At 44.7% G+C, this 25,558-nt stretch overlaps 1 protein-coding gene across 1 annotated transcript in view; it reads left to right on the top strand.

Annotated features, from left to right (window-relative positions):
* Window positions 1-11,539: 11,539 nt before the first annotated feature.
* Window positions 11,540-25,558, top strand: part of Rnf145 (ring finger protein 145) — a 45,257-nt gene continuing 31,238 nt past the window's right edge. Inside the window, 4 exon segments of the mRNA XM_038328076.1 lie at window positions 11,540-11,557; window positions 16,941-17,070; window positions 17,073-17,156; window positions 23,363-23,471. Of these exon segments, the coding sequence (XP_038184004.1) occupies window positions 16,974-17,070; window positions 17,073-17,156; window positions 23,363-23,471 (290 nt within the window). The 5' untranslated portion in view covers window positions 11,540-11,557; window positions 16,941-16,973.

Raw genomic sequence — 25,558 nt, 5'->3', positions numbered from 1 at the left:
TTTTTTTTTTTTTTTTGGTTCTTCGAGACAGGGTTTCCCTGTAGTTTCTAGAGCCTGTCCTGGAACTAGCTCTTGTAGACCAGGCTGGCCTCGAACTCAGAGATCCGCCTGCCTCTGCCTCCCGAGTGCTGGGATTAAAGGCGTGCGCCACCACCGCCCGGCTCGGGCTGTGCTCTTGGACAGCATCAGGCATGATGTTCACAGAGAGCAACAGCCTGGGAGGCCCAGTATGCCTCTAATGAACCCCATTACCCCATCCGTCTGGTTGGACCCCTCCATGAGCCCAGGGAGAAAGATGTTGACTTGATGCTCTATACCATCTCAGATACCTCTTAGCGACCGCAGAGGCTGATAGGATTAGTCATGGTGGAAGACTACGGGTAGTTGTACTCTGTTCCTGATGGGTCAGGGACCAAGTGCTCTTTGGCCAAAGCTCAGAAATGGGGTCCTAAGAATGCTAAGCACTGCAGGAGTTCCCAGGCTCTAGCAGCCACGGACCCCACAAGCAGCAGGGATCCCCGGGATGCTTAGGTTCATTTCCAGTCACTGGGAAAGGAAGGCAGGACTTCAGGCACCCCACCTCTTCTTTCACCTTTATAGATGCTGCCCACATCCTCACCCGTCAGCAAGCTTCTTGTAGTGTCTGCTGCAACCTGCTTCTTGCAGCAACTTCCCAATCATTTCAGGGTTCAGAGGACTCATTCGTGAAATTATTTAAAAATATGTATTCCATGTATTTGTGTCTTAGTGAATATATGCACACATGTGTGCAGATGCATGTGACTGTGTGCACATGGAGCCCAAAAGACGGCAATGAATGCTCTGAGCTGTTGCAGGCATTTACGAGATACCTGGCTTGTTACGTGGGTGCTGGGATCTGAACTCTGGTCCTCCTGATTGTGCAGCAAGTGCTCTTAACCATTGACTCATCTGCCCACCTTGACCTTGACATTCTATACTTTGACATCCTCTGCAATGAATTCAGCTGCTCATTCTATTTGTCTCTGAGCAAAAATGTCTTCAAGTTCCTTGCTCAGTCAGTTCTTCTCTCTTGTTTCTTCAGGCTATGTCAAGAGGCAAAACAGGAGTCATTTGCTTCTACTTCTTTCCCGATGTCTTCCCTAGAGGTCTCCATTACCCCACTACAGAATACTACATAGTGGGTTGATGCTCATCCCCACCTCAAAAAAAGAAAAATGGCCTCCTATTCTGAAGGCCTTATCAGACATATTGCTGCTGTTCTTTGGCATCGGGGACACCTGGTTGCAGAAACAACTGACCCCCATGATAGAGCCCCTGGGTCCCTGGATTATGGATGGAGCTGCTGGGTCCCTGGAATGTGGATGGAGCCCCTGGGTTCCTGGAAGATGAGTCTCTTCCTTAGTGATAACTGCTTTATTTATTTCCCTTCTCCTTTTTAGTCTCTGAAATGTGAGTAAATTTATCACACTGAACAACTTTTGAGGGAAGGAAGAGGCTGGTGACCCTGAAAAAGCTCAGGAAACTTACAAGGGCCATGAAGGGCAGGACAGTTGCAAGAGTCACAAGCTCCACCCACAGGGTTATGACAGCAGCAGCTACTCCTTGGGGCAGAAGATCCTCCCCTGGTGGAGCTGCCTGCGGGTCGGAGCTCCAGAAATGCAGCTCTCATGAGTTGTCACCCCGCGCTGGCTTTATGTCAGGCTCTTCTCTTCCTTCGAGTAGACTTCAGGAGGGTGTCACGTGATTCTATTCACTTACTATAGCCAAGAAGAAGAGCACTGTTATCGGGGCTGAGGCAGGAGCCTTTGCCCACAGTTAGGCAGGCTGGCAGCCTAATCAATATCCCCAGCTGCTGGGCCCCACCCAGCAGTCTGCCTGTCTTTAGCAGAGAAGTGAACCCGGGAAACCACATGATAAGCTGCTTATTAGAAGGCATGGAAAGGTGTGTTGGACTGCATGTAAACTATGACACCATCTAGAACGTTCCAGCGGGTCTGAGGAAAGTTTAGCATTATTTCAGAGATGGTGTGAGGGCTCATGTAAGAACTGTCTAGGAGATGAATACAGCACACCTCAGGTGTGTTTGTGAGGGTGTCTTACATTTAATTCATGAGGGCACTGTTGGAATGAGCTGGTAAATCCTTGATAGATTCATCATCATGATAGCATTATTTTAAGATGGTAGGAGGTAGGAGGTGGGCATTGGGAAGGGACATGTTTTGGCATCTTGCTGTTTCTGGCTCACAGTGACACAAACCACTGCGTTCAGCTATATCTCCCCCACCCACCATGATGCATAGACACCTTTGAGAAGATGAACCAAAATAAGTAATGCCTCCCTTTAAGCTGTCCTTGGTCCCACAGATGTGAAAGTCATAGAGAAAGCTAACAGAGGGGATTCTAGCATCCACTCTGGTTCTCCTGATGGATGGATTATCCTGAGTGCTTATTACCCAGCAGCCAACCTCTGAGAGCAGAAGAATATTGCAAAACTTAGCGATGGGACCCTAGATTCCCACGAATAACTACTAGACACTCATTTGGGGTTATTTGATTATTGGGACAGGGCAATAGAAATGGCATAGATAGACTTTAACATGTAAACCCCCATCTTGATTAGTGAACTACATAGTCAAAATGTTAATTAAATACCTCGGTCTCTATTCCAAAAACAGGAGTTTCCAGGTCAACCAGGGCTAACAGTAGGACCCTGTCTCAAAGGGGAAAATTAAAAAACACACGTTATTTCTGTTTCTGAAGGCCCCTGGCTGACTTCTGCTCTCTCTCCTTCGGGGTATCTTCCTCATACCTCTCAGTTTACGTCCCAGACTCCATGGGTGGGTGGAAGTTAGTGGAATCAGTGCCTTCAAGTTCTCCAGTCCCAGCAGGTAGCTAACCTTGCCTCTTTCTTTCTTAGTTAACATCATTACTTTTTTTTAGTAGCAATTGATTAAAAAGAATATACAGATGCATAGCTAAAGTCACCTCATTGGAAAAGAGAGCCCATAAGGTCACAGGATCTCTCCTTGTTTTTGTGGAAGAGTTTCCACCCATCGAGAGGGGCCAGACCCTCCGCTTTCCTCCACACTGTAGAACATGTAATACACAATAGATATTTCACAGAACTGGAACTGTTCTTTGACAGCTCAATGGGTGGTTTTTTTTAAAAATAATAACTAATCAACCATGGCAAGAAGTGGGTGGCTCTCTGTGGATTGTCTGATGGTTCTTAGCACTAGTAGCTGTGATGTGGGAGGATTCATCTGTCCTAAACTGCCACGTCACCCCACTTTTACCTCCAGTTTCTTACTGCTGGGTCCCTCTGCCTGCCTATTTACCTCTATTGTACAGGCCCCCAGACACCCGAAGCTATGGCTTATGGCTCCTTTCCTGTGCGGTGTTGCTCCTTTGTCTTAAACACGGATCATATTCAAGAGGGAGTGTCAAATTAAAAGGTCAAATGGCTCAGGACTCTTAGCTGCATATAACCAGAGAGTACCCACCTAGATTGCCAAAACAAACAAGGTGCTTTATTGGCAAATTCAGTAGGAGAGTCGGGACAGGGCATGTCGTTAGACAAAGCTTAGCTAGGTCTCATACCCTGAGATTGGTCTTGGTTAATTTTTATGTCTCAGCATTAGTGGCAATCTCGGAGTTACAATGGTTTCATGTATGTAGTTGCTTTGTTGCTGCAGTGCTTTTAACATTTTTACTCTTTATTTTATTGTGTGTGTGTGTGTGTGCATGCCTGTGCATCTGTGTGTGCATGTGCACATGAGTGCAGGTGGTCTCAGAGGCCAGAGGTGTTGCAGTTGTAGGTGGTGAGAGCTGTCCAAAGCTGTTTCTGGGAACGGAACTGGAGTCATCTACAAGAGCAAGGGCAAGCCATAAACGCTTTTAACCACCAATCCATCTCTCCAGCTCCCTGTTGGGGTACTTTTATTTGAGGCAGGTTTGAAAGTAGTCATGTCTGAATTAGAATTTGCTTCATAGCTGAGTATGATTTTGAACTCTTAATCCTCCTACCTCTACCGTCCAAGCTCTGGGCTTGCAGGCATGCATCACCATGGCTAGATGTTTTCTTTTTTTTTTTTTTTTCTTTTTCTTTTTCTTTTCTTTCTTTCTTCTTTTTTTTTTTTTTTTTTTTTTTTTTTTGAGCCTGTCCTGGAACTAACTCTTGTAGACCAGGCTGGCCTCGAACTCACAGAGATCCGCCTGCCTCTGCCTCCCGAGTTGCTGGGAATTAAAGGCGTGCGCATGGCTAGATGTTTTAAGTTTTATTTTACAGAGAAGTGTGGTAGTAATTTTGAGTAGAAACCATGCCTCTAGTTTTTAAGTTTGTTTGCGACATGGTCTCTCTATGTAGCCCTGGCTTTCCTGGAACCTCACTCTGTCGATCAGACTGGCCTCAAACTCACAGAGATCCTGCCGCCTCTGCCTCCTGAGTCCCAGGATTAAAGTTTGTACATCACCATGCTTGGCTAGTTTTTAACTTTTATTTTTCTTGAAATAGTGATATGTCACACGTTGCTTTCAAGTAGCTGGGCAGCCACTCAGCCCAATCCTCTCGCGAGTGAAGAACCAACACTGTAGTGCCACTGTGTTGTTAAGCTGAGATGATTGGCAGGTCAAATGTATTGAATGAACTTTCAACAGTAACATTTTCAATTCAGGGTTTATCAGTACACAATCCCATTGTAAGATGAGGGACATTTGTAACAGGCTTCCTTCCTAAAGTTCAATAGGAAGTTTTCCCTTCCAACAATTCAGTCAAAGCCTTAGCGTTTATCACCTCCATCCTGGTTAACCTTGTGGGTCACAGATCCTTCCTTGAATTATTCATTAAGATAAATATTCTCTCAGTTCTTCCATCCATGGCAAATGGCCGACAGACCCCATGACTAGTCTAGTTCAAGGCTGGTACTGGAATAAGAGAAAAGAGGATGCTAGTGGGGACGCAGCTAACACAAGACCAGGAAGGACCATTGGTATCCATCCTATCTGGTTAATCTTATCATGCTTGGAAATGGCACACAAGTTCATACCATCCCCTACTGCAGATGGAATCAGAACAAGCAGAGAGAAAATAGCCGGGTAGATGGGGTACACCAGCTAAGCTTAGGTTTGAAAGCAATAAAAAAAAAATACTTTTCTGCTGCCATTAGCAACTTAAGTTCAGGTTGATTAAAGCGAGGTTGGGAGTAGAGGAGTAGGGATTCTGCTTGGTGGTAGATGACTTGTTTAGCATGTACAAGGCTAGGTTTTGATCTCCAGCACAGTAAGGAAGTAAGTCAAAAGCTTGTTACCAAGGGAAAAGTAAATCTGGCTTGTCTTTTCTAAGAATCAAAGTAATGAGTTCAACTTGATGGGACCCACAGTGGAAAAGATACTGACATTTTGATGGTAATTGGGGGCAATCTAAGAGCACACACGTGTCTAGACCAGAGAACAATCCCAGGTGCTATTCCTAATATGCCATTCCTATTTATTTATTTGACATAGAATTCTCCAAGTAGGCTAGGATCACTGACCAGTGGGTCCCCTGGGATTTGACTCTGCCTCCACAGTGCTGTGGTTATAAGCATATGCCACCACACCGAGCTGCTCTTTATTGTTTATTTCTGTATTATTTAAAAATTAAAGCATAGGGGCTGGAGAGATTGCTCAGTGGTTAAGAGCACTGGCTGCTCTCCAGAGGTCCTGAGTTCAATTCCCAGCAACCACATGGTGGTTCACAAACCATCCGTAATGAGATCTGGTGCTCTCTTCTGACATGCGGGCATACATGGAGGCAGAATGTTGTATACACTAATTAATTAATTAATTAAAGCATAGTTACATGTTTGTGCCCTTCCCTTTCTTCCTTCCAACCCCTCCCATATTCCGTCTCCCTCGAGTTCACGGCCTCTTTTTTCTTAATCAGTATTGTTACATAGATACAAATGCATAAATACACTGATGCGACCTGCTGATTCCACTAAGTGTGTGTATATTCCTTTGAAATACTGCGTTAAATGAAAGAAGCAAGACCCGTGCCTCACCAAATACCTTCCCCATTATATAGCGTATGACATCACCACTGTGCAGTGCAGAGAACAGGTGAAGACTGAGGATTCCTGGCTGCTCAGAGTTGAGAAGGCTTTCGAGTGATTGTTAATGACGCGCCTCCCCTGAGGTTATGATTAAATGTTCTAAAACTGATCGTGGTGATGGTTGTATGGCTCGGGATAATTTTAAAAGCATTGAATGGGAGTATTCAGGTAGATTCAATGGTGTGTGAATCCAGCTGTTACATGCATAAGAAAAAAGGAAATCTCCCTGTTCTAGTGTTTCTATTGCTGGGAAGAGACAGCATGATCAATGCAGCTCTTACAAAATAAAACATTTAACTGGGGGTTTGCTTACAGTTTTAGAGGTTTAGTCCATATTCATCATGGCAGGGAGTGTGGCAGCACACAGGCAAATGCTGGATCAGTAGCTGAGAGTTTTATACTTTGATTCTTAGGCAGAAAGAAGACACTGAGCCCCACATGGGCCGTCGAAACTTCAAAGCCCAACCTCACTGACACACTTCCTCCAACAAGGCCACACCTCCTAATCCTTTCAAATAGTGCCACTCCCTGGTGACTAAGCATTCACATCTATGAGCCTATGAGGGAAGGGTACTCTCATTCAAACCAGCACACTCTCCTTACTGGACCATGTGGCCTAATGGCACTACCATTGTCTTTATAGAATTAACTTTCAGAATGAAACCATGAGGACAGTTAGTTGAAATGAGATTCCTGTAGACTCTTCTCATTTAGGCAGTCGATTATTGAGTGGGTATGTATATGCACATATGTGCACGTGTGTGTGCGTGTGCGAGTGTAATATGTGTGCTGTATACTTGTGAGTATGCTTATCTGAGCACATGGGATTGAGCATGCAGACATCAAAGCAGGTTGTGAGGAGTCCTCCTCTATCCCTCTGTCTTATTGTTGAAGCTAGCCATTTGTCTAAGCTGGGAGAGCACCAAGCTCTTGGCATTCATGTCTCTCCATCCTGTAAAACAGAGACTATTCTTCTCTGGCCACCTAGACGCAAATAATCACACAGAAGCTATATTAATTACAACACTGTTTAACCGATGGCTCAGGCGTATTTCTAGTTAGTTCTTACATCTTAAATTAACCAATTTCTATTAATCTGTGCATTACCGCTAGGCTGTTGCTTCCCCGTGCTGGTATGTTACTTCTTTGGCAGTTAAATGGCATCTGTTGGACTATGCCTTCTTTCTCCCTGCAGGTTAGTTTTTCTGCCTACCTATATTCTACCCTGTCATAGGCCAAAGCAGTTTCTTTATTAACCAATGGTAATGAAACATATTCATAGCATAGAGGGGAATCACATATCACTCCCCCTCAATACTAGGATACAGGCATGCATATTCAGCTAGACCTGGCTTTTTATGTGGGTGCTGGAGAATTCAAATGCAGATCCCCATGCTTGCAGAACAGGCCTCTTATTCACCGAGCTATCTCCTCAGGCCCCCAAAATTCTCAATGTTGACTGTCCAATATTTTAACTGGATAGAAAAAAATATTTCTGAATACTCAGAATAATAGCATAAAGAATAAATGAACACATGAAAATCCTCCCCTCCACTTAAGTTCTCAATGTTGGCTACTCCAGGTCTTTGGAGGTTGAGCCTGTGAAATTGAGGCTATGATACCTCAACTCTGGCCTGAGAAGGCAGTGCCTATGGAACTGGCCATCAGTCCCATGCAGATTTCCCACGGGAGCCTATTTCTGTTTGGTTATCAGCAACAGTTGGCTTTATAAGGAACCTGGGAGCTGGTCGTTTAGAACAACTAGAACCGCAACAAGCAGGCTCAGTTCTGCAATGCTTGCACTGCCTTTCGCCCGGCCACTGGAGGCAGTTGTGAAGAAAGGGAGTTAACTCGAGAACCCTGCATGCTCTGTCTGTCAGTCCCTAGTTATATTCCATCACCTTTGCCCTTTTAGCTCCCAGGTTGGTTCCTTTATGATCAAGCTGTGGCATCTGGGCATTTCCTTAAGTCTGCTCCAATAAATACAGTTGCTGGGTTTTTCCTGCTTTGGGTGGCTGAATGGTCTCTTTCCAGGAAGGACTTACATTGTGACCCTTCTCTTTTATTGGAGTGACCCTCTCTCCAGTCCCAGTTGGGTTCTTTTTCTCCCTGGGTTTTTCTTTTCAGTTGATTTACTTACCTTCGGGGAGCCTTCCCCAAACTGGATGAGCAGCTAGGTTCCAGCAGTAGTAACCCTTTCATTACCAGAGTAATTTCTTCACATGTTGTTTTGAACTTCAGCATTTACAGGCCACTCCTGTAAAACTCAAAGGTAAGTGGTCATGTGACTTGCCCTTGCTTTTACACGTCCAGTGAACTCATGGTGAAACTCTTAAGCTTTGAAGTCATTCTCTTTATTCTTTAGAAAGGACAAAGAAAGGCAAGAGCTGAGGCAGGCCTCTCTTTCCACCTAGGCAAAAGCAAAAATCACATGCAACAGTAAGGTATTGTCAAGATTTCTGCTGTTTATCTGAGAATCAAAGCCACCATCCAGATTAATATATGTATTTTCACTTCTTTGTTATATGCTTTTGGCCCCGTGCTTTCTTGACTCAGCCAGGAGTGAAACCCTGAGAGTGAAAGCCAAGAGAATGTCTTGCTAGCATAGGCAGCTTCCTACTGCAACCATTAACCAGAGTAGTTTCACGCTTAGTACGCCACAGGCAGAGACGCATGAACCCACTGCTCTGCGATGTGGACAGGGTTCATGTTATTCCAGAGTGGCCCAAGGAACCTGAACAGAAGTGGTTATAGGAGCAATGAACAGAATTCCCAGACACACTTAAACCATGCTATGAAGTCAGTATATGTGACAATGCTGCTCATCATCGATTTGACAAAACCAGTCACATGAGAACATGTCTGTGGAGCGTGTTATCTATTTTTAGAAAAAATTTATTTATCCTTATTTTTTATGTACATAGTGTTTTGCCTGACATGTATGTTCGTGTGAGGGTTGTCAGATCTAGAAGTTACAGAGAGTTGTTAGCTGCTGTGTGGGTGCTGGGAACTGAACCTGGGTACTTGGGAGAACAGTCAGTGCTCTTAATCACTGAGCCATCTCTCTAGCCCCAGATGGTGTTATCTTGATTATTGTGATACCATGCCTTGGGTAGGGTATCCTGGACTGTGTAAGAGTGAGAAAGGGAGGCACTAAGCACTAGCAGGCATGCGTTGCCATCTCTCTTTGTTTGCTTCTCAACTAGGATACAGAGTGACCAGCTGCTTCAAGTTCCTGTTGCCTTAACTTCCCCCATAATGGATCGTGCATCTAACAGTGAGCTGAAGTAAATCCATTCTCCCAAAAGTTCCCTTTGGGTTTTATTGCAGCCACAGAAAAATAAGCTAAGACACAACGGAAGGGAAGATAAGCTACTGCAAATTCTACTGATGTCTCCAAGATAGCATTGTTTCCGTATAAATTTTATGTGTATGGCTGTTTCATCTGCCATGTGTGTCTGCGCAAAACATGTTTGTAGTGCCCATGGAGACCAGAAGAGGGCGTCAGATCCCCTGAGACTGGAGTTAGAGCCACCTGGGTGCTGGGAACTGAACCAGGGGGTGGGGGATGAGGTAGGGACGTTCTCTGGAGAACAGAAAGTACTCTTAACAGCTGAGCCATCTCTCCAGCTCTGATGGCACTGCTTAAATGTAGAAGTTTCGTTTACACTTACGGTAAGGGAGACCCAGAGGTTCAGAATCGTGTGTGTGTGTGTGTGTGTGTGTGTGTCTTAACCAGTGGACAGAGTGAACACAAACTTCAAGAACACTTATTTTGCTTTGTACAGGCATAAGGTGGAGGCTCTTGGCAAGTTCAGAATGCACCAGCATGGTGCAACACCTTACAGACTACTTGCTGTTCATCTTCTGTTACCTAGGCACTGTCCTAATGAAAGGCACACTAGTTTCTAGTGGCAACTGGTTCTCTAGAGACTGAACCAAACCAAGGAACAGCAGGGCAAATTGCAGAAGGTAATCGCAGGCAAGGTTAATATAAAACACAGTAAAAGATCCCTGCAAAGTCCAGCTGAAGTCCTGGGAAGAGAAATACCCACAGAGAGCCTGAGGCCTTATACCATGGGAACATTTCCTGCTCTAAAAGCTTTGACATTTAAAATAAGGTAGGAAAAGTTCACAGTATTAGAAGACTACAGCAGAACAAAAGAGCTTCCTGGGCGTCGGGGAGAGGGTGTGTGCACAGTAACGTGTTTTGAACCTTGAACCAAAGGAAACGACAGACCTATTAAGAGCATTTATTTTCATAGGTGGTTAATTATTTGCACCAAACCAAGGAGTTAGAATAGTCCCTGGGAGCAATTCCAAACCATTCACTCATCCAGCATCCAACCTTTTTCCTGCAACGTAGTCCCTAATACCCTAGAGGCGACCGTCTTAGTCCAGTTGAGGAGAGAGTTAAAAATTGCTCTAGCGTTTGCACGCGGCAGGGACCAGCTTTTCACATTGTCCCACGTTGGTCCCAGCAGGTGAGTGTGGGTGTGGGCGCGTGCCGCTCGTGGTGTCGGCGGAGTGAGCGCGAACACGTGTCAGAATGGCTGGGGTCACAGTGCTTGTCAAGGTGTAGCCTCGCCCTGCCTCGGCAGAGTCTTCCCGGGCCAGCATCAGAGAGAAGCCGGCATCTGAGGCCCACTCAACCGGAGGCGGTGCGAGAAGATCCCGCCGTGGAGCGATTGTGAGTGAGCGTGGGCGCCACTGGGGCCGGGCGATGGCAAGCTCGCGCGCAGGCGCAGAGCGCGCGAACCGGCAGTCGCCGCAGAGCGCGGGGGGGCGGAGCCGGAGCGCGGGGACCAGGCCATGGCGGCCGCCGGGCGCTGGTGCTGGCGCTCGGCCCGGGAGTGCCTTTGTCGCCACGGACGATGGTGACCTCGCGGCTCGGGCCGCTGCCGCTGCCTCCGCCTCCCGAGACGCCGCAGCCGAGGCCGGACGCTGAAGAGCCGCGCCTGTGAGCCGCGCATACCGGGTCCCCCGCCGTCTCAGCCGAAGGATCTCACCGGAGGGGCGGGCGACGGAAACCGGGCAGCAGCGGACACCGCCATCCTCAGTGCCGCCCGGCAGGCAGGAGACTGCGGCCCCAGGTGACTGCGGTCAGCTCACAGCATCCCGCAGGCCTGCTACCCACTGCGCCTCCCCTCCCCCATCCTCGCTCCTCCCAGTCGCGCCCCCCTCCTCCTCCGGATCTTGGCTGGGGCCTCGTCACCCCCTCCGCACCGCGCCCTCTCGCCCACCCTCGAGCTGCTCTCGGTCTCTTGTTACCTCCTTGCCGAGCCCCGTACTAGCTACCGGGGCCTCGGCTTCTTCCTTCCTACCCACCATCCCTCCTCTCCCGCGCCTGGAGAGGGAAAGAACCCTCACATTCCTGAGATGCCCTCACTCGGGCTCACCCCTCTCTTCTTTCCAGTACCCCGGTTGCAAGGTCTTTCCCGGTCTGTCTCGCGGAGGTGCCCAGTTCGGGCTCCTTTGCTCAGGTTTGCATTTCCAACTTTCCCTCTTTTGCCTTTTTAAAGTCCACTTTGCTTCCAAGGTTCCCTGCCTCTTTCCTGAACGTCCCCTCATCGCAGCTCCTAAACTCAGCCTAACCCTGTGCAGAAGGTGCGAGGTTGCCGGGTTCAAAAAACCTGCTAAGCCCATCGAGTAGTGGGGACCCCTGGACTCAGTGTGCAGCTGTGTCACGTCACACCACTTCACAGTCACGAGCTGCTCATCTCTCTGTCTCTGTCTCTGTGTGTGTGTTGTGTGTCCTGGTTCCCTTTTCCCGCTTGCCATCCTGGGTTCGCTCTTTCCAGTTCTGCTTTCCCACCCTACGAGTCGTGCTCTCCCTTGTGGAATGGGCTCCCCATTCTATCTGGGATTAGGAACTTGCTGGACTCTTCTAAGCACGCTTTTCGGTGGTGTGTGGCGCGGCTGAAACCAGCACCTTGGCGAGACAGGGGAGCACCCGGGCCTCTCCCTGGCCAGAGTTTCTGCTACACGTAATCCCCCTAGCCTTGGGGCTGCTGCGTCCCCGCCGCGTGCTGCTGTGCTGTGCTGCCTGCTTGCCGCGAGTTGGCTTTGGGTTTACTACAGTTCAAATGTATCTGAGAAAAGCAGGCGTGGGGGGGGATGCGGGGAGAGAGCGAGCGAGATGGGGCGGGGAAGGGGCCTTTGCAGTGGGAAGGCATCAAAGATTAATGGATGGCTTTGATCGCTGTCTGCAGTAAACAGGAAACTAGTCTGAAAGGAAAGGAGGGGGACTGTGTGCGTATTTATTTTATAAAATACCGAGTGTGCAGCTCTGTGAATCTTGAACGAGGCCCAAAAGGATGAGCTGTCTGTCGGTGCTGCAGTCGTGACCCAGGCTGAGCGGCCAATGGCAAGAGGGTAGGCATTGTTTTCCCTTCCTTCTGTCCGTCCCTTACTTTGGACGATGATTGTCTTTTGCACTTGAGTGGGACTCTTATCGATGTGGTTTTCGGGAATGATGTGGAATCACAGGATGCTAGTAGTTTCTGTGGAAAACCAAGTACATACAAAGTTAGCTAGCAACGCAAGTGGGAGTGGGGAGGACTAGCTATATTTAAAACGTGTGCCAACACTTATGTAAGGAAGTTCTCTCTCTTTCCTGGTTTCTCCTTTCTGGGCAGTTACTTCGGCTATTAGGGTCCAGCTTTGCCCTTTCACTTTTTTTTAAAGTCTTAGCATCCCAACAGATGGACAGCCTCCCGTCCTCCATCTGCTTACCATTAGGTTTAGTAGATACAGAATTTTTCTTTAATTGCCGAGGGCGAAGAAAGAAGGTTAATGGTGATGGGTTTTGTTTACTCTCCTTCAGGTGAGAAAGAGGTGTAACTGTCAGCCCTAAATTACCTATATTATCAATTTAAATCATCAGAAATTTACATTGAGTCATGCATTTGTTATTTTTGCTTTGTCTTTTTAAAAAAGGGAGTTAAGGAGTTGTGGGATTCCCTTATTTTTATCGTAATACCCACACTTTTTAAAAATGTAAGGTAATTTTTAGCAGTACTTAGCCTTACTTTTTTTTTTTTTAGTTAAGGATGCTTTATCTTGATTTCTTCCTATTTAAAAAGTAAATGTGGTAGGTTTAGGAAAATATAGAATGAGGACCCTGTGTTTCCTAAACCACAAATCCAATGATAACTTGTGCACATTATACAAGACATTGCTGTTCCAGGCATGGAAAGGCATTCCCTGGAAACTACTAGGATTGTTTTGGAGTGAGCATTTGTTGAACCGTCCTTTCTGTTTCTGGGAAGAAAGGTTTGGTTTCTGGGAAAGCAAAAATTATTTTTTTTTAGCTGCTGTGCTGTCATAAAGTAGGTTTGAGTCATCTTTAGTTTGCGACGTTTGCAGAAACATGATGCAGAATTCATTTCCAGTTCTTTCCCTAACAAAAGGAAGTTTTAGGATCTTGCAGGAAGGTCAGAAGATAGTGCAGAAAGTTTATATATTGGATTTGGGTATGTTCAACTTTTGGTTTTGGTGTTCTGTTTTAAGAGAAGCGTGAGCTCCAGTTTCATAAACACTAATTAGCCCTGTTTGACACTAGACCAGGAAAATACATTGTTTGAACCAATCTTAAGGATGTACGATTTCTATTGTTTTACTTTGTGTGTCGTGTGGGTTTAGGTGTGCAGTATCTCTGTGCCGGTATGGAGGTCAGAGGACACCTTGAGAGTCAGTTCCCCACCTTCAGCCCCGGAGTCCCTGGGACTGAACTCAGGCCCTCAGGGCTTGTTCAAAACGTCTGAGGCACTGAGCCTTGTCGCTAGCCCAGAAGGCTGGAGTTTTGCTTGGAAGTGGTAAGCGTCTACAAACAGGGCAGATTATCTCAGAATTTTGTCTAGATGTTGGTTTAGTCCCAGTGTTTCTCAACCTGTGGGATGTGGCCCTTTGGCAACCCTCTATCTCCAAAAAATATTTACATATGCTTCATAACAGTGACAAAATTACAGTTATGAAGTAGCAATGAAAATAATTTTGTGGTTGGGGGTCACCTCAACATGGGGAGCTGAATTAAAGGGTCGCAGCATTGGGAAGGTTGAGAACCACTAAGTTAGAGCGTGGGGGGCTAGACTGTAGATCATTGATTTATTTGATGATGGTTCCTACCTATGTATGCCTACTTCAGGAAGATTCAGCACTTCAAAGTTCTCAGAGATTGGTTGGTGTTTCATCGTTCTACGTGTTCTCCCATGTCCACTATGGGGCATCTATTAATAACTTCAAGCAGGTCCAGAAATGAAGGAACACTGAATAAGGAATACATTTGTTCTCAGGTGGGCTGACTTTAGCTACTCCACTTCTTCTGGTGTTTGGCTTTGAGTAACTGTGCTGATCTTTGTTTCTGGATAATTTTCTGAGATTGGTAGCCTTCGGGACCCATGTTTGTTTGTGTTTTTGTTTGTTTGTATTGTTGAGACAGGGCATTTCCAGGGACATGCACCTTTTGGTTAATGGATTTCTTTTGTGATATATGTAATGGATTAGGCAGCACTTTTTTTTCTTTCCACATTCCAGATCTAGATTTTTACAACAGGGGAGTAGTGCTTAAATTTTCTCTTTTAGAGTTATGGGAAATATGATCAATTTAAAAGTAACATTAAACAGAGGAAGGCACCAGATTAGATGATACTGACCGTAAAATATCACCGTCGGTAATGCCTACTTCTGTTGGTTACACAGATGGCAGCAGTGATTTACACTGGATTCTAGATGTATAGAAACAGTCACTTTTCCAGTATAATGTTCAGGTCGCCGTCATATGGTGCTTCTTCCATTTACCTCTAGGTTGTAGGACGCCCCTTAGATTACCCAAACCTGCATGAGCTTGAGGTCCCCTTTATAAATACAGCTTACGAACATCCTCCTGGATGCTTTTTATTAAATTGTACTCATCTTTATCTGGGGAGCGGTCATGGAACGGGTCCTAGGACCACTTGTGGGGCTTGGTGCTTTCCTCTCATCATGTAGCGTCCAGGAATCGAACTCACGTGTCAGCCCTGGCACTCAGCTGCACCCATGCCGCGTTCAAACCATCTCTAGATTACTTACAATATCTAATACAGTGTATGAACTAGGTAGGTAGCTTTCATATCATACTCCTTAAGGAACAGTAATGAGAAGGTCTGACCATATTTTAGAACAAACATTTCAATACTTTGAAGCTGAGATCATTGACTGCACAGATACAGAATTGTGGATATGTGGGTTGACTATAGATAGGAGCAAGAGCTTCCGTTAAAGTAAGTGGTTCTCACCGTGCGGGTCGCGGCCCCTTTGGATATGATACCCTGCATATCTGATATTTATAGTATGATTCATAACAGTATTCTAAACAAAATTACAGTTATGAAGTAACAAAGTAATTGTATGGTTGGAGGTCACTACAACATGAAAACCTGTATTGAAGAGTCGCAGCATTAGGGAGGTTGAGAACTACTGCCTTGAGTTGAGTTTCTCAACAGTGTGGTCACAGTTAGGACTGGTTGTAGAGTTTTATTTTTTTGTGATGTTTTCTTCCTAGGACAAAGTTACTTTGTGTGAGTCCCATGGTGAATTTCGCATATAGGAAAATGATAACAGCTCTTACTCATTAAAGTACACCAGAATTATAGTTTATCTATAAAACAAAGATAACATGATTGGCAGCATGTTCACATGTGTGAGAACATTCCCGTTATGGGAATGATTGACATAGGGTCATAAGAAGCCTCTGGATGATGTGCTAAGCTTAGTTCCTTTGAGTTCAGAGTGCCAGAGCTAAGGAGTTCGCAGTGGTTCCCGAGGACAGCGGGAACACTGACAAACACTTGACTATAGCACAGCATCTGTCACTGTAATCCCTGTCAAAATAAATGTTTCGTCTCTCTGCTAATGTCTGAAATGACTGCCAAAGCTAGAAATGTTTTGCTTTCTCAGCAAAATTCTTAAAAGGATATCGTCAGAGCCAAGAGTCCAGAATTCTCCTTACTCTTGGAGCTGTCCTTTACCCACTTGCGTTTGCCCTCCGCGCATTCCTAGCATTAATTTGTAGCTGTTTCATCAAATTGTTCTTTTGAGATCCCGCTAACTGCCATCCAGTTCCTTCCTTTCCTGCTTTTTTCCTTCCATTCTCTCTGTGCTTGCCATTGTGTAAGCAAAGACCTTACAGACTCAAAGCTTGGCATCTCCCATGGCCACTGTTACCACTCATTCCATGAGCCTCATCCTCCTTCTCTTTAAAGAGACTATGAGATTCCAGATAAGTGTGGGAAAAGGAAACAATATCACGTTGTTTCTTTGTGTCTTCCTTGAAAATTCTCTGTGTTGTTTGTTCCCTATGTAGCTGGGACACTTAGTTGATACAGGCTTGCTTCACAGGTGCAAGGCCATGGGTTTGGTCTCCAGTACTGTAAAAAGAAACAAAAATAATACTTAGTTCTTCAGTTTTGGTTATAAACATTAAGGATAAAGACGTGTGTAAAATGCAGAGAACCGAACCTGCCGCTTTCATTAGTACTTTAGGCTTTTTCGTTTAGTAAATATTTTTAACATCTTCCCTCCTCTTAGAGTGGTTAGTCAGTCTCAAATACCAACATAGGGGGAGGGTATTTTCTTCAAATTAGAGCATTCTCATGGGGAGTTTTTGTGACTAAGTTAGGAGATTTGGAGGTAGTGGCTTCTTTAAGTTTTGAAGTGTAAATGTTTATTCTGAGTCATGTTGGGGCATATCTGAAAGTGAGAGCATTTTAATGTAACATAAATATGGAAACAGAGATGTTTCCGGAACAACCCATTAGATTCTTGGGAGGTTCTCGAAAGGTGGTCTGTGTTGACTTCTCTTTACATATGGTGTCTTCTGACTTTTAGGTCGGCTCCAAGAAACCAATCAAAAACAAAAACATGGCTGCGAAGGAGAAACTGGAGGCGGTGTTGAACGTGGCCTTGAGAGTGCCGAGCATCATGCTGCTGGACGTCCTGTACAGATGGGACGTCAGCTCCTTTTCCAGCAGATCCAAAGAAGTAGCCTCAGCAACAACCCTCTTTTCCAGTATAAGTATTTGGCTCTTAATATGCATTATGTAGGTAAGTGTCTGCATGTGTTTCCTGGCTTTGTGATGAATTTGTTTCCATTTCTATTTAAAAATTATTTCTTTTAATTATGCTATACGTATATCATTTCCCCCTTTCTCTTTCCTCCCTCCAACCCTCCCATGTCCTCCTTATTCTCTTTCATATTCACAGCATTTTTTTCATTAATTGCCCTTACATCCATTTTTTAATTGGATAAAATGAGCATCCAGGATATGGAGTTGACTGTGGATGTGTTTGCGAGTTTTGTTTCTAGTTTTGTTTTACCCTGATATAGAAATTACTAGAGCCAGAGGAGAGCAGGATTTATTTTTCTAGAATAAAATTGAAAGACACGGGTAAACATTTTTGCTTTTAGTATGAAAAAGTGTAAATAATGAGAAATATTTTTCCTGGAATTTGGCCTCTTCTAATTTGGGGTTAAGTAGTAATTGCCAAAGTAAGCTTTAGAAAATGCAATATTCTTCTTATTAAAGAAATATTTTTCTTTATATGTGTATGAAGGTTTGTTTGCTGGTATGTTTGTGTAGCACATTCATGAAGTGCCTACAGCAGCCATGCTGGTCTTGGAACCAAACCAGGATCTTCTGGAAGAGGAGACAATGTTCTTAACTGCTGGGCCATCTCTCTAGCCTTTCTTACTACTTTTAAGTCAAATAAAGCATTAATAACACTTACAAATATAATATTTCTTTCAACAAAGTGAAATTTTATAGTGTAATAATTTCTTCCTTGGAAAATGATAATTCTAGAACAGACTTACTATGCTTTGAGGTTAAAGAAAGTTAGGATACTCAGGCATGAAACAATTTATTCAAATTAACTTTTATCTTAGCAACAGATGACATGCTTTTCACTACTATCTCTATTGTCTGGCTCCAAACGCAGATTACATGGTGCCTTCTTACACTTAAAAGCATTTCCATTATTAGATTTGTAAAGCAACAATGTGTATCTTTTATAAACTTACAGGCAATTGACCTATCTTTATGACAGGTCTGTAGAAGTGTTTTCTCCAGCACTTAGCCCTTAGAAGCCTGTAAGAGTGTCCCAGATCTGTCATGAGAAGTGAGGCAGGTGGGTTCAGTGAGCTCATCTTTCCCGCATGATACTGCCCTGGGAAAATGTGTGACACGAGGGGCTTCCTTTATGCTGCAGACACTGGAATACTCAGCTTTAGCCTTTCTGTGCTAACTGATTTATGGAAACCGGTTCCAGTCAGCTGTTGACAGTGACTAGGCATAGATTTTCTAGCTTAATCTAATAAGTATTTCACAGTGTGGTTTTGAAAAAGTGCTTTTTATTATGATATTATTCTAAACAGTTTGGAAGTTATTATAAAACAGTTGCCTAATAAATAGAAGCATTAGTTTTAGAAATTGAATAGGTTCTGATACAATTGGAACCAGCTCTGACTTACAACTTTGGCAACTCAGTTTAGATTCTTTTTTTTTTTCCTTTTTTGGCGGGGGGGGGGGGTGCTTTTTGAGACAGGGTTACTCTGTGTGTAGCCCTGACTGTCCTGGAACTTGCCTTGTAGACCAGGTTGACCTCAAACTCACAGAGATCTGCCTGCCTCTGCTTCCAAATGCTGGGATTACAGATGTGCCCCACACCACCTGGCTCAGTGGAGCTTCTCAAACACAGTGATTAGGTAGGCCCATGGAAAGGTGAGCACAACCATCGTGTGAAACTGGTGTTTGGTTCTCTGGTTGGGGGAGGGGTTCTGTCAGAGTATTATGTAATCTAATGCTTTTTCATTTACAGAATTTACTCCTAGATACATTGTAAAAATTCTCAAATGTCAAAGTATTGCCTTTATGCTGAGAAATCAGAACATTAAAGCATGTGTTAAAGTGTTTCCCCTGCCTGTTCTTTATCTCAGTCCTTGGAGCACCTCAGAGCAGCTCTGGTTTCCCCTGGTCTGTGGCTGAAGTCAGTGGGAATCATGTGGTCCCCTGTTCTCTGATGGACGTGGCACAGGGGGCCTGGCTCTGAAGCCTTGGCCTTCACTTGTTATGTGGAAACATCACTACTGTTGAGACATGGTTATACTGTGTAGTCCAGTTTATCCCAAGCTACACTATTAAAGCTGCCATCCCCCTGTCTCAGCCTCCCAAATGATCTCCTTACAGGTGTATAGGTGTCTACCCCACCCAGGAATATAAGTTTTGTGCTTTTTTTTTTTATGTTGATATATTCTCTAGACTTGCCAAGTGTAAGATTCTACTTAAATGCTCCCCAGCCCCTTAACCCCCCCGCCCCCCCAGCATTAGGATTCTTTGCGGTCAGTTTCACTCTCAGGAGTTGAGCTGGGTGATAGTGCATATCCACAATCCCAGTCCTTGGTGGGCTGAGGAGGGAGGAGCCCAAGTTTTGATGCCAGCCCAAGCTACTTAATGAGACCCCCCATCTCAGAAAAACTGAGAGAGAGAGAAAAAAAGAGTTGTGTTTGTTTTGGTTAATATTTTGGTTTCATTATTACATTGAACTCTTTTCTCTGATTGGAATTTATCTGCATGTGCAGGTCACAGTGTGTTGAATAATTTCTCCTAGACAACTCCACTGCCTGTGTATTAATTTAGCTCATCTTTTCCTCAGTGAATTTTTGTGTCTGCTTCTTTGGTCCATTCCAACATCCCCAGTTCTTTTAGTCCTTGGTGTACTTGTGTCCTGTTTTTATTTGCTGGGAACTTAGATGATATTTTATTATTTGAGATAGTTAGTTCCTTCCTTTTAGGGCTTTTATTGTTAGTTTCCCTTCCCTCCATTTCTTCCCTCCCTCCCTTCCTTTCTTCCTGAGGATAGGAAACCTTTTAAAAATTAATTTATAAAATCATTTTTTCCCAAAAAGCAGGACCCAGTTTGAAGTAATCGTCAATCCTGTTCTCATCAAGATTCAAAAATTATATAGATTTCATTAGTTTGCTGTGTGAGTTTAACTACCCAGCTTCATTCCTCAAACACCGTCTTGAAATTTTACTGCACTTGTGTTGTTCGTATGAATGGTAGCATAGGATGTTCTTTCTGTGAAACCCTAGGCAGCTTGTCTATTCAAAGTTTGTTTTGGTTTAGAAAAACAGGGTCTCTCAGTAGCCTCAAACTGGTAATAGGATAGACTGGCTGTCACTGAACCCCAGGGGTCTCCTTGTTTCTGTCTCCCTGACAACACCATGCCCGAGCTGTTAGTTCTGCATTGGGCCTGCCTGCAGGGCAGGCGTCTCCTTTTGCTCTAGGCTGCTTTCTGTTGCTGTGATGGAACACTGACCAAAAGCAGCATGGGGGACGAAAGTGTCTATTTCAGCGGATACCTCAGGTCACAGTCCATCACTGAAGCAAGTCAGGGCTGTAACCCAGAGAGGAGCTGGAGTCCAGACTATGGAGGGACTCTGCTTGCTGCCTTGCCCACTGGCATCTGCTCAGCCTGCTTTCTGAGACAGCCCAGGCTCACCTGCCCAGGAACAGTGTCGCTGCTAGTGGGCGGGGCCTCGCACATCAACCTTCAGTCAGGACTGTCTCACAGATATGGCCATGGGCTAAGTGGATCCAGGTTCTTCCTCAGATGAGGTTCCATCTTCCAGATGACTCTAAGTTATGTCAAGTTGACAATAAAAGCTGACAAGTGCACCCGCCCCCAGTTTCTTTGTCTAACTTATTTCTTTATCGCTTATGACTCTTCTTCCTTCATCCTCTGCTACTTTTTTCCTTCCTTCTTCCCCTTCCTCCTCCCCTTTTTCCTCTCTCCCCTCAATCCTTGTTCCCTCCCTTTGAATCAGGCAAGATTTTGATACTACAGGTAACTACTGGGTGGGTAGCCCAGCTTGGCCTTGACCCCTGAGTCCTCAGCTCTATAGGCTTGCACCACCATGCTCAGAAATCAGATTCTTTGGTGTTGTTCAGAATCCGTCCATTTCTACTTTGGTGTCCTGGGTGTCTCCCAGAGTTTTAGCAGCAAACCTGTGTGAGTTGTCCTCTGCCACGGTGCTTGTGCTGCCTTGTGAAGGTCAGTCTCTGTTCCAGAGAGCCTTGCCTTTCTGGTCACGCGGGCTGTCTGTTATCCCTGTATTGTAACTGGTACTTAATCTTCAGGGACAGCATCCCTAGCCACCTGCTGGATGTCTTCCCTTGAACTGCCTGAACACTTCCCTTGCCACCAGTCACTGCACTCAGCACCTTGACCTAGGCAGACTTCTGCTTCTCTTTGTGTTTAACTGTTTCAGTAGCAGAACCATCTTCCTGATTACCCAAGCTGGAAAGTTCACAGCCACTTCCACTTCCTTGTTTTCAAACCACTCAGGCAGAGAGCAACACTTAGATCTGTTTAAATATGTATCTCAACGCTTGACTGCCAAGTCAGTACCTGATCAAGCTGCTGCTTTGATCAGGCCCCTAGTTCTTTCCCAGTCCTACCATCTCTCTAATAATAAATCAACAGGTTCATCAATAACGTGGTTTTTAATATTTGGTGTTTAATCCTATTTTATGTATATGGAGTATTTTGTCTGCATGTATGTATGTGCACCCTGCGCATGCCTGGTGCCTATGGAGGCCAGAAGAGGGGAGGGCATCTGATCCCTTGGAATTGAAATTACAGACAGTTGTGTGCTGGGAATCAACCTGGGTCCCCCTGCAAGAACAAGTGCTCTCAGCTGCTGAGCCATCTCTCCAACCCCAATCACTAAGGTTTTAAGCGGGTCATCATTTATAAATCTTGCCAGTTTACTTAATTATAAATTCTTGTGGGCTTTAGCGTCATCGTTGTCACCCGTAGTTGAGGCTGTTTGGTTAATTTTACAGAGCAAGTAGTGATGATGCATGTTCACTCATGAGTGGCTGGGGGGGGTTCAGGTTGGAAGAGGCTGTGCTACCTGGTCGGGTAGGCGAAGAGCTGTTGGTACCTCTTGATTGTGTGAAACACATGGATGGGTCCACTTAGAGTAAAAGTGGTTTTGCTTGTTTGTTTCCATATGCAAGAGGACTTTGGCAATTATTTGTGGGGTATTATATCTGGAAAGGGGTACCAATATTCAAAAGCAAGAGTGAGTGGCTTTATGCCAGATCCTTCATAGCTCCATAGAGAGGGGAGCAGTTGTTTAGGGACCCACATTTCCAACACTCACTTAAGAAGGTGAAAGAAGAAACGGAAGGGGGAAATGAGAGGTCAAGAGATGAGTGGCTCAAATGAAAGTATGGCAGCATAGCAAGGGTGCTGTCTCAGATACTGGCTTCAGCAGGATGTGCTTGGCTTCTGGGTTATAGAGTAGAAAGGTAAAAATGTTTTTACGGCAGAGAAAGGGTTAAATAGATGATTAGAAAATAAAAGCATTGGGTACAAATGGAGTGAAAAGTTAATCGACAAGGGAAAATTTGTAGCAGGCTTTTTGAACCACCAGCCCCCAGATCATGACACAGAGACTTACTAATTATGAGAGCTCAGCTTTAGCTTAGGCTTGTTTCTAACTAGCTAGCTCGTATAACTTAAATTAGCCCATTTATATTAATCTACGTGCTGTCACGTGGCTCCTGGCTTTTACCTCTCTTCCTGCACATTCTGCTTCCTCTGTATCCGCCTGGTGACTCTGCTTTTCATTCTTCCCCAAGACCTCTCTGTTTCCAGAAGTCCTGCTCCAACCTCTTTCTGGCCGAGCTATCGGTCACTCAGCTCTTATTAATCAATCACAGTGACAAAGCTTCACGTAGTGTAAAGGAATATTCTGCACAGAAATTGCTGCGAGGGGAAACATGGGTTTTCCCCTTGCAGTGGGAAGGAGTCTTTGAATGAGCTTTGAGGACTTTTGTCACGTAGGTGGAATGATGGATGGGAAGATGTTGGAGAGACCGGGGCTCTGTTTGGAGATAGAAAGTCTGAAGGGGCAGCTCCTGGGAGTCAGAGAGATGAGGAGAGTTGAGGGGAAATAGGGAAGGCACTGAGGAAAGGGGGTGATGAGGTCACCTTGTACCTTCGTGTGCTGCATCTAATTACAAGGTAGAAAGCAGACATGAAAAGTTACAATTGCTATTTCCAATTTCAAAAATCTATAGAGATATTTTTGAATTAAATGAACCTTGATAGTGAAATTAAAAAGCAAACCTCGATTTGTTGACAGCTGCCTGGAAAGTAGTTTATTTCTGCTTGTCTCTGGTTTGCTTGTAACTGGGAGACGAAAGTGCAGTCATTTGTATTCTTGTCTCTACTGCAGGTTATGTCTTAAGTGTCGTGCTCCTCACTTTGCCCAGGCAGCATCTGGTTCAGCTTTATTTATATTTTTTGACTGCCCTGCTCCTCTATGCTGGACATCAGATATCCAGGTAAGGCTGCAACCCTAGTTTTGGAACATGAGATTGAGTTAAAAATTGCATTTTCTGTTTTTAAATGTCAGTACAATGTTTCTCATGAATATTGTTACAAAACTATGGCTTAATTAGGTTACTAGTCAAGACCTGCTAAAGAAGCAGAGCTGAGAGAATGAAGGTTTGTACCAGAGGGGTTTAAGAGATTGGCTTACACAGGGCGCAGTAGAGGTGCACCAATGTGGCTGCTGATTTGCATCTACATCAAAAGCCCAAAGAAGTCGGTTCTAATGTCTGTGGAGGGTGCTGGGGCAGCAGAATAGATGGACTTGTGAGCATGAGGGGAAATGGGCAACATTTCTTCCTCCCTGACTTGGGTCTGGGCTCACAGAAGGTATGTCCCACTTTTAGGGTGGCTCTTTCCACCTGTAATAATTTGATCAAGAAAGCAGTAGACTGTCAAGATAACCATCACAGTTGGTTTCAAAGACAGATTGATGTTTATTACCATTCAAGATTAATAGCTTGGAATTATTTTGGGATTCTGGTTTTGAGAAAACAACAATAGAAACAGACCTTACGGTTAAATTTAAAGATGTGCTTCTCTGTATTACCGGAGAACAGGAGACTGAGAAACAGCTGAACTCTCCCCAGCCCTGTCTTTATGAGAGTCAGCACTAAGTTGCAGAAATATAGATGGTAACTCCATCAGTTTTTTTGGTGGGACTAATTGTGTCTTTGAGACTAAAATATTAAGTCTGAAGTCTGCTATAGTATATGAGGTTCCTGCCTTTGGGATAAAGCATATTTTGAACCTAAAGCATATTTTGAGGTATTATTTTTCAAACTTAAATTTCATAATTTTTGATTGACATGTACTTACTGTGATGAAATATACTCTGAATTCTAAGGAGATTTGGCAGTGACCTTGAGTATAACACAGGCCCTACACATTTTCATGCAGACTTGAATTTGAATCTAGAAATCTCGTTATACTACTAAAATGAAATTGATTTTTGTAAATAATAAAAATTATAAGCTGGGCTGCGGTGGCATACAACTTTAATTCCAGCACTTGGGAGGCAGAGGCAGACAGATCTCTGTGAGTTCAAGACCAGCCAGGTCTACAGAGTGAGTTATAGGACAGGACACAGAGAACCCTGTCTCGACCCCCCCCCCCAATAAATAAATAATAAAAATAACGAAATTTCTGGTTATGAAATTGGAGTGCTCACTGTGGACAAGTTTTATGGAAATGCAGAAAGTTTAAGGCAGTGACAGTTACCGGAAATGATGCAGCCCTGTCAGTCTTGCCCAGCTTTTTCTGTGGCTCTCTGGAATAAGAGTAGTAAATACCTGGGCTGCCCTTGCTTCTGGCCCTCTTGCTGGGTGCTGCATCTCCACCTCTCAGACTGCCCTTAGTCGTGTTCTCACGCTCCTCTTCCATTTGCCTTCCCTGCTCCTCCCTGGCTAGAAAGAGTGGTACCCGGAGGGACTGCACACAGCTAACTTCTGCCACCCTGCCTGCCCTGTGATGTCAGACCCTACAGTCTGAACTTAAACTCTGGTCTCAACTTTATCTTAGAGTCCTCAGTGTTCAAATCAAGCTTGGTCAGAGCTAAAGTTAAAGCTGACATCTGCCATAGCATATGAGCTTCCTGCCTTTGGGAGAAACATGTTAAAATGTAGTTGAACCTAAAGCAAATTTTGAGGAAACTTAAACTTCATAATCAAGTGGAGACAGTCCTCTTGGTCACTGTGTCCTACCTACATCATGTCCCCAGTCATTCTGTGGGAACAGCTGCCAGTGATTTTGTGTAGCAGAGAGGGCATGATGATCTCACAGAGCGCTGTCAGCCTCAAGCTACACCCTGTTCCATTGCGTTGGCTGCTTCATGCTCAGCGTGGAGATACTTCATTACTCATTCTAAACACTACAATACTAAGCAAAGAATTTAAGAAACAAAATCCCATCCATGGAATACACTGTCTGTTTAGGACCATGGCTCTGGAGCCACCGTCTCAGTGTACAAATGAGTGCCCAGATACCTAGGAGCCACGTCGTTCTTTCTTCAATGGAAGGCTGGGTGGCTAGATGCATAGAT

This window comes from Arvicola amphibius, chromosome 4 (genome assembly GCF_903992535.2).
Source record: "Arvicola amphibius chromosome 4, mArvAmp1.2, whole genome shotgun sequence".
Lineage (NCBI taxonomy): Eukaryota > Metazoa > Chordata > Mammalia > Rodentia > Cricetidae > Arvicola > Arvicola amphibius.
The sequence above is the reverse complement of the archived record's forward strand: the minus strand, read 5'-3'. Positions and strand labels throughout refer to the sequence as shown.